Source organism: Eurypyga helias, unplaced genomic scaffold (assembly GCF_000690775.1).
Source record: "Eurypyga helias isolate BGI_N326 unplaced genomic scaffold, ASM69077v1 scaffold13734, whole genome shotgun sequence".
Lineage (NCBI taxonomy): Eukaryota > Metazoa > Chordata > Aves > Eurypygiformes > Eurypygidae > Eurypyga > Eurypyga helias.
In genome coordinates, this window is record NW_010244411.1 from 1 (window position 1) to 12,402 (window position 12,402).

General features: G+C 38.4%; 1 protein-coding gene across 1 annotated transcript in view; it reads left to right on the top strand.

Annotated features, from left to right (window-relative positions):
• Nucleotides 1–1,091: 1,091 nt before the first annotated feature.
• The window catches only part of LOC104508206 (AT-rich interactive domain-containing protein 4B-like), a gene marked incomplete at its 5' end in the record, with an annotated part of 31,320 nt that continues 20,009 nt past the window's right edge, over nucleotides 1,092–12,402 (top strand). The window contains 5 exon segments of the mRNA XM_010149747.1: nucleotides 1,092–1,217; nucleotides 2,184–2,294; nucleotides 7,047–7,112; nucleotides 7,702–7,792; nucleotides 12,365–12,402. Of these exon segments, the coding sequence (XP_010148049.1) occupies nucleotides 1,092–1,217; nucleotides 2,184–2,294; nucleotides 7,047–7,112; nucleotides 7,702–7,792; nucleotides 12,365–12,402 (432 nt within the window).

The window sequence follows — 12,402 nt, forward strand, 5'->3', positions numbered from 1 at the left end:
TTTCCTGACTGAATCCAGCACAACTTGCCTTTCCTTCTGCCATAAACTTCCAAAGACCAGAGCTTCAGATTGCTTTGGTTCCCAGCACTGCAGACACTTTTTTTCAGTTAATGCTTAGTCGTAGTGAAGAAAAAGCATTATTTTGTGTAAGTTAAACTTAATATTATGAGTTAGTCTTTGAGATAATTGCTTTGGCTGTATAGGGAGGTGTAGGCTAGTACTGACACAACCAGCTCTTGCAAGTGTTTGTTTCTACTGTGTGCATCCATGTAGACCCGTCTGGCATCTGTCTCGTTAAAGTAATTTCAATACTCCACACTTACTTTCAAGTTCGGAAGATCAGTTAGTATGAAAAGACTATCAACACTGTAGTGCTGGAAGAGTTTCTTCGCTAAGGAGCAAGGGAGAGCAGGAGGGATTCTTCCCGCAGCAGGGATGCTTCTTGCTTAGAGTTTTACTAACTTTGCAAGAGAATACATCGCTGCTTTCCCTTGTTCAGATTTATACTGTGTAAAGCAGCCGTTACTTAGTACACTATACCAAGAGTACTCAGCAAGAACAAGGTTATCATGGAGTCCCTGTTTCAGCATCCTCCCAAGTACAGTAAGAGAAAAGCATTGCAGCCTGTCTTGAAGGCAAGAACATCTACAGTGTTTGTGTACACCTACAAGCCAGGAGGGAATGATTTTCAGAATCCCAACACTCTTAACAGATAACTCATTAATCTCATTTGAGTTTTATTGTTGCTAAGTCTGGAATAGAAATGGATATTTGTTCATGGATATAGTAGTATATGCTACTATTCTGCATGCAGAGAGAGGGATAGATTTGTTAGAGCATTCACACTTCTTATGATCTTAACAAGTGCAGGCTGATAAGTTTTCTAGTACTCTGAAATATATTCTGTTACCTGAAAATGAGAGGTAAACTTGAACAGACTAGGCTCAATGTAAAAAACATCATTAGTGAAGAGTTAACACTGTAGCATCTCGTGTCTCTCAATTGCAAGTTTTGCAAAACTTAAATTTCTGAAAAGGCGCATGCATTGAAGCGTTCATGTACATACTTGCATGCCTTTGCTTGTGTTGAAGCTGGAAACAGATGGTGGGAATTACCTGATGATGAGTGCAAGCACCTCTCTGTCAAATAGTAGCTCTGAGACCTGTAAAGGAGATTATGTCTATATTCTTCCCACAGAGTGCCTGAGTGTTCCGCAGGTGTACCTCCTGTAAAGCTGTGTTTGAATCTTTAGGGGTGCAGAAACAGGATCTGGGCTTAGAGCAAGGGCTTAGATCTCTCTACCCAGCTCTTGTTTGGGGCTGCAGGGAAATTTGCAGCTCTTGGAAATGTACCTCACTCCTGTTGTTTGTCACCCTCTGCCTTCTTTCTTCTGACCCACATTCTATGAAGTCATCGTGAGGTGGTTCAGGTGTCTAGAATCTGCTCCCCCAGATTACATTGGGAGAGGTTGGTTGAGAGACGATACTCCCTCCTTCGAAGGGACAGAGCCCTCATGAAGTCACTCTGCATACCACTTGGACCCATGTTCTCCTATCCCCAAAACCACTTATTTCTCTTCCCTTCTATTTCTTGCTTCCCTGTTTGGGTGTCACCTGTTCACCTGTTGCTGATTACAGAACCTTATCTTTTCTCTGTCTTTCACTGTGAGTTTACTGTTATTCTCCTACTGGACTCTGCCCCTTGGGCTGCTCTTCTGGTGAGTGCCAACCTATATAATTTACATTATTCAGAAGTGAACAAGCAAATGCTCTTCAGAGTTGTTGTACTTACTGATGAAAAATGGACCTTAATTATTTGAGGGAAATAAACACCAGTATCTTTATGAAGCTTATCAGATCTTGAGGCAATTAAAGGAGAAGGTAGAACACTTGGTTGGCCTTCACCATCGCAGCAGGACTGGCCATCTGCTGTGTCTTCAGATGGTGCAGAGGTTGGAGACTTACGTGGTGCTTGTTGCAGACAACTGTGATATCAGTTTATTATATTTATGGTAGTCATTGTGTTGAGTTCTGTATTTCTTCTGCTGTGATGTACATGTACTGTCAGGTTAAGTTTTATTTGGCTGTTTTGTAATGCTCTGTCCACAAAAGCTGGCGAGACTGTGATAACTATATTACTGGTGGCCAGTAATTAAAACCCAGTTGTTTTCCTTTCTGTTCCAGGCCATTGATGAGCCTCCCTATCTCACAGTGGGCACTGATGTGAGTGCGAAGTACAGGGGAGCCTTCTGTGAAGCCAAGATCAAGACGGCAAAAAGACTTGTCAAAGTCAAGGTATGTGGGTTTTCTGCAAAAGTTTTTTTGGAGAGAGGAGGGAGGAAAGGCATCAGTGTTCAAAATAGCACAACATGAAACTTCTTTATAGCCTCAGGTCAGCTAAGAGGCCATCCTTTCCTTGGAGGCTGGCAGTGCAATTTGTGAAATAACAGTAAGTTTATTTTTGTTGGGAGAGGAGGGGTTCCCCTCACCCCCATGCAATTAAACACATTCTGTTTCTTTCACTGCTTTGTCATCTGCTTGCATCTAGTATTTGTGGCCTTCAGTGCCATAGCCTGACCTTAAAGTTGTAACTGAGCAAAATATGACAAGTGTAGGCTTATGTGTAGGGGAATATTAACAGAAAATAGCTAAAACTCCTCAAAGTAGGTTCAATATGGTTTCTTTTACTTCAGGAGCACAGGTCACTACTATTTAGCAGTGGCAACTAGATAATGCTTCAGGAGTAAGATGAAACCCTGCTGTCTTCCAACAAAGACTGGGCAGATTGAGTTCTACAGAACAGCAAGAAGGGAATCTCACCTAATCTTTATGAAGACTAATTAATGACTGAATGAATCAATATTAGCCACATGCAGCACAAATAAAAATTGTGGAGAGGGGAATACAAGAGATACATTTTAACATCCTTTGGAAATTTAAAGTATTGTTTCTAGAAATAAAGAGAACAATGTTTGGTATTGTTTTTATTATACAGTAATAAAGGCCACTGCAAAATGGCCTTATATTTCTGTTTGGATAATGTTGGTCTAAGAGCTTCTAATCTGTGAGCAGGTATTACTTTTCTGCTCTACCTCTTACACTCATACAAATATATAACAGCAAGGATCAAAAGCACTTAAAAATAAATAAGATTGTTGCTCTGCAACAGAGTTATAGTGGCAGAATATTTTTCTTACATCTACTGTAACTATAAGTGAAAATGTGCGAACCGTGAGTGGAGATAGCCTGCTCTCTCCCTCATACATACTATAAGCAAAAGTCAGCCATAGCATGAGGGCAGAGTCAAGCAACGTGTGACAGTTTATAAAGAAGGCTAGAAGAGCCTTACAGAAGGTAACAGGTTATCTCCAAAAGCCCTGGAGGGAAGGACTATTGTCACTTTTTTGGTAATAATGTTAACTATAAGGAGAAGATTAGTTAGTCTTAAATCTGCCATCTTTAAAAAGCCTTTAGAGCAAATTAGTGGTCTTTTAATTTCATTAGTCATAACTCTTTAACAGCATCAGCTGGTGTATGCTTTACAGCACCACTGAGTTTAATCAACTGAGTATTGGTATTTAAGCTGTTCAGTATCAGCATTTAAGTACAGGAATTGTGTTGTGCCTAAATCAGTGAAATCTTAACTCCTTTTAGCTGTTTAGAGGGCTCCCAGCCCACATTCTTAGATGGCCACTTGCCCTTAAGGTTGGTTTGCACTGATAAGCATTTTCTTATGGGTTTATTACTTGCAGTTTGATCAGTGTTTTGCAGAAAGATCTCAAAATGAAATGGAATATAATTTTTACTGCAAGCTGTTTGTGGATGTTGTGCCTAAGGCTCTGTGGACTCAATTTTGTGTGTGTGTCTTTGCTGTTACTGGATATCTTAAGGCGGGCATACTGTTGTTACTTTGTAGGGTAATGAGATTTATGGTTGGCTCTTCTTTTTGGGGGAGGGTGTGGGGGGTGTGAGTGCAGTAGCCATTACTGTTTAGATTGTTTCTCCCCACCAGGTTTGTATATCCTCTAAACTTAACAGTGACCCCTTGATTTTCTCTGGGAGTCTTTTCAGCTCTTTCTGTCACATTCAGACTTTCTCCAGTATTAGCTCTAACCAAGGTTTTTACTATCAGGTGTATTTTGTCTGGAATTTTGGTAGTTTATCTGCTGCATTTATTTTCCACTTGTTTAACGCTTTCTTTTGGCACCAATGTATGCCCTAGTCTCCTAGAACTACTAGAGGAAAAGGAAAGTCAGATAACTTCATAACAGCAATTTTAGTTTGAAGCTTTCATTTGAGTTTTGTAAATAAATGCTTTGTTAAGAAAGGAGGATGGCAACAAATTTTTTTCAGTGTGCAGTATGTCATCTTGAGGCAGGTAAAATACATTTAACTGCTTCTCCTTTTACCTGCCTCCTCTGTTGAATTCTGCTTCCTAGAGTATTTTGAGGGATACCTTCATAATAACTTTTCCATCACCTAGCAGAATTTTAAATATTTATTCAATTTGACACAAGTGCTATGTATTTCTGATTTCTGTGTCAGTTAAGTTCAGTATTTCACAGTTTCGCTGTCTTTGGGAGGTTCTGTACATGGTACAGAGTTTGATATTAACAAGGTAACTGCATCACACACTTATGTTATGGAAAGCAGTAAAACTTAAGATTTGCCTGGGCTTGTGAAAAGTCTTGAAGGCAGTACAAATTTGACTAAAGGGCATTTTCATGGGATCTGTTATAGGTTTTCTTAAAGGATTATTTAAGCCAGTTTATTTTGACTGTGTCTCCTAAAACGGTTAGCACCATCATCCACACCCACTTGTATTTGGACACCCTCCACAAAAGTTTCAGAAGAAATGGTTTTCTGTGTAGGTCTTTATTAAACAGGAACTAGTGAAGCATCTGCTATATGTACCAGAACTGTCTTTTCAGGATGGTGAAGGAAAGGGAAATTCCATCTGAATCTAAGTAGGTTGATGATGTGATGAATGTCTTAATCTTTTGCCTGAGACAGAAAGTATCTACACTAACAAATACTGTGGGAATTAAACCCCAGACTAACAAATACTGACATTACTTTTCTCAGCTTTAAGAAAGGCCAGTGATGTCACATTGAGTTTGGAGTTTGAATATTTCTCTTAAGAACCAGTATTTTTTTAGAACATATTCATATCTCAATAAACAAAAACTTTTGGTACCAAAAATCTCTTCTCCAAGAAGAATCAAAGCCCCAAGGCATCTTTAAAAAGACAATTCTGGAATACACAGTAGCAATTTGCTTTGTTTACCTTTCATCATAGTACATTGTGGCTGGCTCATGGTTTTAGATAGAGTTCTTTTTTTGCTGTAAAATACATTTAGGATAATAGAGAAAGAAAATAAAACCAGATGTCTCTAAATCAGAATTAGTATATGGGATTTTTCATATGAGCCGATAGTGACCACAGGTTTCATATTACTTTGCATCTAACTTGAACTTCTGGTTTGTAGATAAATCCCTCAGAAGAGAAGAATAAATACCTGTGTCTGTCAGGCTGAAGTTCAGAAGGGCAGTCTTTGCTCAATTAATTCCTAGCCTGAATCTTTTGTCTGGCTTTCAGGTTACAAAATATGACTTTTGTCTCTCTCTCTCGGGCAGAAAGTATCTGCCATCAGCAGCTCTAAAAAGAGCATACCTTCACAGCAACACACACCGCTGTGATTCTAACAGAAGATGGACAAGAAAACTATTTCATGAAGTAGCACGTGAAAGTCAGTGAAGCATTTTACTGCATTTGTTTTCTAATCAGCCAGTCAAGGTTGGCTTTCATTAGTCTTGGTTGTAGGTGCTGTTCTCAGCTGTTTGCTCCTTTCAAGGTTTACAAAACTCATTAAACTGTCCTCCTGAGAAGACTTGAGTGGGAGAACTGGTGTTAGAGAACACTGTTACTCTGGAGGGAATTTTGCAATTGCTGTGTGCTGCGGAGAAATTCTCAACAGTAATGAGAACGTAATCTTGGGTATATTCAAGAACCCAGTCCTCAGATTTAGTGTAGGATTGCTGTAGTTGAGAGTTACTATTACACCGCTGAATTTCATGTTACATTCATACTTACTGTGAGTACTAAGTAAAACATCGTATACTTACACCAAGTGAATGTGTTCAGGTGGACATTATAATGTCATTTGTGTGTGTTGATAACATTAACATATGTACATAAAATGTAATGCCAGAATTTTCTCAGTTTCCCTGAATTTTAAAACCAGAATGGAAAGAAAACTTCTGGTGTAGTTGATAGGAGGATCCTGTGACTTTAATTGTGACCAAGTGAAATGAATGATGGATGTCTGGAGCATCTGATACAGATAACTGACTGAATCATACATTTGAATTTCCAGACTTTTTTTCCTGAGGACAGCATGTGTAGGATTAAAGACACAGCCAATGACATGGACAAATACCTTAGAAATGCTTGTAGGATTTATTTATTCCAGTTCTGAAAGGCTGAAGTTAACTGTCTGTACATGTATTTCCAGTTAACTAGCAGCGTGTAGTCTAGGCTGACTTTAACAGAAACACGATTTGGGTTGTTCATTTTGTTTAGTTTACAGCAGTGTCCTGTACTATTTTTATGTGTATCTTTCAACCATGAGTGAGGACAATGCTGTTTGATTTCAGAGCATTGAAATATAAATGTTTCTTTAAAATCACTTGTGCTCAGAACTCTTGAAACTGTCTCCTTTCTTGGTGTGGTACTAGAGCAGTACCGTTCAAATCATTAAGATTACTGCAGAGAATATTTTGAGGCATTAAATATTGTTGGTAAACTGTTGTTCGTCACTTCCTTTAGAGGTAATGGTTCTATTCTGAAAGATACAAAATATTTTTAAAGTTTTGACAACTAAGAAACTCGTATTTCTGAAACACATGAATGAAAGAGTTTTGAGCAAGTGGAAGGATTATGGTGACTAACTCTAAGATGAGAGTAGGAGAAGGGCTGTTGGCGTCTCCATGTGCTTATGCTGCTCAATTGTATCAACTGATTGTCAGTTGGATTATATTTTTTAGGTAACTTTCAGACATGATTCTTCAACAGTTGAAGTGCAAGATGACCACATAAAGGGTCCCTTAAAGGTAATACACTTGTCTTATATTTTGCTAATGCTTTGGAAAGCATTCTTCTTCAGTATTTGACGTAAATGTGTATGTGTAGTGTGGGAGGTTCAGTTCATTACACAGGCCAGATAGGATCACAAAGCATAAAAGGTAATGCTGCAAAGCTAGACTTAGTGTGTTCTTCATGCCAACTTTTTCCTTTGTAGCTAAAGGGGATGCAGCATACAGGTTCCTGCAACCCTTTCTCTTTTTGGCCTTGAAGCTACGAAGTTTGACTGGCTCTGATTTCTAGCTCTGATTTTTGGTCACCGTTGCTTTGGAAAGCTCAGCTGGCGGATTAGATGGGGAAGCTCTTATACAAGAGAATGACATCACCCAAATTGGTTCTTGTTCCCCACCTGCTGGCAGGAAATAATCAGCTCAGTTAGTTTGCTTATTTTAGAGGAATGAAAGAAATTTTGAGGGAAACAAATATATTCAAGTGAAACTGGAAAAGTATTTAACATAGAAATAGGTTAGAAATTAGCTCTATTTGCTGAATACAAAAGTATTAACTTCATTGCCTGTTTTAGAAGCTCTCCAGTGCTAAATGGCTTTTGTATTTTAGGTAGGCACTGTTGTGGAAGTGAAGAATCCAGATGGAACATACCAGGAAGCAGTTATCAACAAATTAACAGATGCAAGTTGGTACACTGTAGGTAAGAACAGCAGTTATGTATTTGAATAAAACTCATGACTTAAAAATAAGCATGGGAACTGGACAAGTCAAGCATGGTGAGAGATACATTTTTTTTTTTGGACATGCGTAGGTGTTTAAAGTTTGTGTAAAGCACCCAAATAACTAAATTTCTTATTTTGTGTTTTTGTAAGAAACTGTACCTCTCACAATGTGAAATTGGGATCCCAAATAAAGGCCTAGTGAATTGCTTTATAATTGGTAACTGCTTCTTAGATAATTAATGTACTACTGTTAAATATTCTGAATCAAAGTAAGCTGTCATGCTTCCTTAATAAGGAAAATAAGTGCCTTTAAAACACAAGCCACAGTACTTATTTCTCTGTACTCTCGGCCTTAGCTCTGGTAACAGCTGCTGTAAAAACAGACATGGCTTGTTTTCTATAATTGTTTTCCAGTTTGTTTTCCCTATTTTCTAGTGGGACACTTCAGACTTCAGATTATGTATCCACATGCCCACAAACAAATATATCTTTTCTTCTTTAAATAAAAGGCTTTATAACATGGGTTTGCTTTTTGATGCTGTGTACCAATAGATCAATCTTTTGGGGAAAACTGGTCAGCTGTAGAACGATAACGTATAGCCCGTCTGTGCACTGGTAGTTTTAAAGGTCCTACAGAAAATGTATTGATTCTTGAGAAACTCCATATTCTTCTTCTTGGCAGATAACTGGGACATGGGAAGATGAAGACTAGGTCTTGAAGGAACCTTAGCAAGACTTAGTTGTTTTGCAATATTAAGGGTTGTTATTGATGAAGTGATGTTGAACAGCTAGGGAAAGGCTAACTTTCCTTAGTCATAGTTCTCTTAGAAAGGAGTAGAGCTGAAAGTTTAGGTATGACCTTCCAGATAAGTGTTACAGAAAATGTATGTGTGTTCTTACAGGAGAAGCAGAATATATGACTGCAGGAGAGACGAGGTCAGGATACGGTGAAACATGAGATATAAAGACAAAAAATGAAATTACAGTTAGTGTTTTGATAATTAATGCGGATGTGGATCAGCTATGAGGGCTTTTAAGAACAAAATGGTATAGCTGGTGATAGAATTATGTTGTATGTTTATGCTTCTGGGAAAATGTGAGGGTAGCAGTTCAGGACAAAGAATAACGTAGGAGTCCATGCAGACTAAAATTTGAAGGCAGGTGTCATGGAGTTGCAGTCTGTAAATCAAATTAAATGTCTGTCAAAAATCCTAAACTTGAGAAGTAGGAAGAGGAGATGTAAGGGTGGAGACTAAAAACTGTATTTTGTAGATAAAAGTAGACAAAAGCATGTTGACCTTGCCAAGTCAGTGAAAGTAGCACAGCTGCTGGCTGTGTAATGCACTTGGAGAGAGAAATGACTCAAGCAGTGGATGATTAGAATAATCTTTGCCAGGAGGGTGAGTGGATTGAGACTGAAATTATCTTTACAGACAGTGATGACTTTGCAGATCTAAGTGAAAGTCCCACTTCAAGGGATAGTTGCCACTTACAAGATTTCAGAATTAGCACACAACTAGCAGAGTTGTGTGGCGTTGTCCTAGCACTTGTTGAGGTGTCAAATTACTTGTGGTGTTAATGAATTTGTGAACAAAATTACTATGATTTGGTCAAAAAACTTTTTAAAGGGACAGATAGATTTGAAGTAGTACCTTTCCAGAAGTTGTTACTCATGACCATTTATGCCACTGCAGCAGTAGCATGTAGAATTTAGAGGAATAATCATTTAGGGGCTGCTTGAGAACTCTTTTAACACTGAAGTGTGGACAAGGTTAGTTTAAGAAGGAATGCAAAATGAGACTTAAATCTGTCTGGAACTCAGCTCTTCTCAGAGAGGGTGGTGAGGCACTGGAACAGGTTGCCCAGAGAAGCTGTGGATGCCCCATCCCTGGAAGGGTTCAAGGCCAGGCTGGATGAGGCTTTGAGCAACCTGGTCTAGTGGAAGGCGTCCCTGTCCATGGCAGGGGGGTTGGAACTGGATGGTCTTTAAGGTCCCTTCCAATCCAAACTATTCTGTGATTAGGAGCATCCCTGTCTGTCTTTCATTCCTCAGATGCTGTCTGAATAGAAACTGTACATCAGTTTTTGTGTCTTATTTTGGTTCTGCTGCTTTCCTACCAAACGAAGATAGGAACTGAATTAAATTAAAAAAAACCCAATAAAACAAACAAACCCACCAAACCAAAACCGCTTGTATAGCCTTTTCAAATTAGTATAGCACAGGTATATAAATACGTGAAGTGTCCTTAGTTTATTTGCCTGTTCTATAAAAATTCCTCAAAGTTCAGGGCATTCCAATCCTTGTAACTACTGTTTCGTCATTCATACAAATGTGTCTTCAGAAGGTTTAAGTGATAGTTTTAGCATTTAACTCTGCATTTACTGGGGGGGGAGGGGAAATCATAGGATTGTTTGGTTTACTGAAAATTCCGAATTGTACATGTTCAAAAGCAGTATTATCCCCTTCTGCACTTTTCTATCATAACAATGCTTTTTCTCAGAATTCAAAGGTGATTTATTTGCAATAAATTGCCTTTAAGTTGCCTCTTTTTTTCCTTTTCCTTGCAGTTTCAGAATATATATTTTCAAGGCATTACACTCCTGTGTGCCTGCTTAGTAGATTGTTTTGAGGATGTTCCATTAGATTAGAATGTCATATGCATTACAGCCATATGAGCTATGCTGGTCACACAAGTCTTTCAGGGAGGTGAAGCTTTTCCTTTGAATTTATTCATGATTGAACAAGATTAAAGATCTCCCTGGTAGGGAAGAGGCCACAAATAGGTTACCACGTAGGATACATAATGTGGCTGCCTACACATCTCTGAATAGGTTTACCTCTGTTGTAGTCAGCTTATCCCTTAAAGTGGATAAACTTTTTTCTTAAATCTCTCATTATGTAAGGAGACTGTTATGTTGATTAACACAAACTGAATTAGGAACCTGCTGCCTTCTACTTCACTTATCTGAGGGGGGAGGCTTAATTATGTGCTGACCATTTGAGATGCTGCTCCAGTTCTATGTATCTTTGTGTGAAGTTCTTGCCCTTGATACTTTTCAGCAAATTTTGAAGTGACATGTGCATCTGTAACTGATATTTGATCACTGAACAGTACTCAACCATTAGTGTCATATAAAACAGACTGAGGAATGGCAGTCACAAGGGGAAGCTTGTTCAATGGTACTGGATTTTATATAGGGATGAAAAATTGTCAGACATAGGTAAAAGTTGCTTTTATATCAAATAATGCAACTCAAGAATTTTGATGTATCTTGTTCCTTTTAATATATTTTTATTTAAATTGATAAATTTTTAAAACAGAGCATAGCACCTGCTATTTGAAAGCCAGATATGGCTGAAAATCTGTCTACTCTTGCCAGGTATCTTTTGCCACCGTGGTATTTTGACTCTGGTTTGTGAAAGTGTTTACATATTTTTAGTTTTTTATGACACGATTGAATTCTAATGAGACTAACAGAATCAGGCTCAGCCATACTGTTGGTGGACAGAAGAGAAGATTTGAATGAAGGTGAAAGAGACACGTTAAGAAATTGATGCAACTTTTAATTTTCATGTAATATTTTAATCTAATCTGGGAGTGGGTTTTGTGCCCACAAAAGTCTTCAAGGTTACTGCAGTGTGGGGACAAGAATATAATGGTCATCACTGTTGTGGAGGGGAGAGAAGGTCAGGTTTTGTCTCGCTGAACAGTGCAAGCATAGCCCAAGAGTTAAAACTTGTCACCAACTTTTCATCCGTTACGTATCTCTAGAGACTTGACAAAAGTTTACTTTTTATGGGACCGGTTTATCAGCTTCCAAAGATCCCACCTTCAGTGTGTGCAGTGTATTTTGGGATGCAAACAGGTGAAGTATGTAGGTGAAGCCGAGTGTATTGTGAACTTACTCCCAATTGACACAGTGATAGCGGAGGTGGTAGGAACCCTGGAAACCGGGAGCTCTGCAGTTCTGTCACTACAGCTGGGTTTGATGATTGTCTGCACTTTGACAATTGTCATTTTCCTTAGGTGATACTACTGCTGTTTTATAGCATAGTTGAATGAAGTCAGTAGAGAAAGATGTTGAACTTCCACGTAACATTTAACTGTAGTTTTTCTCTCAAAATACCTGTTTGCTTCTCTGTAGTAAGCACAGCTTCCATTTGAATATTGCAGGAGTTCTGGTTTTGTAATGAAGTTCTGTAAAAATTGAAAATGCTTGAAGAATAGTTTTTCAACTCTAGCTTGCATTGATTTTTAATTTTGTGTCCTGATCCATGAATTGTCTGCTCAGCTACTGATTACTTAAGGTTCCATTTAATGTACGAAGTATGGTGAGACAGCAGCTTGTGTATTTGGTCGATATCTGCAAATGCTTTACTGGGTATGCAGCAGTACCCAGGTACAGCTTTGTTTTAAGGACTGGCTACAGGAATATATATATATCATTCTTTCACACACAAATCAATCGCTTACTGATACAGTGATTAAAAAAAAAATAAACAACATACTAACTTTTATTTTCTTGCCTCACTTCTTACCTGGTGATAGTATTTGATGATGGTGATGAGAAGACTCTTAGACGCTCT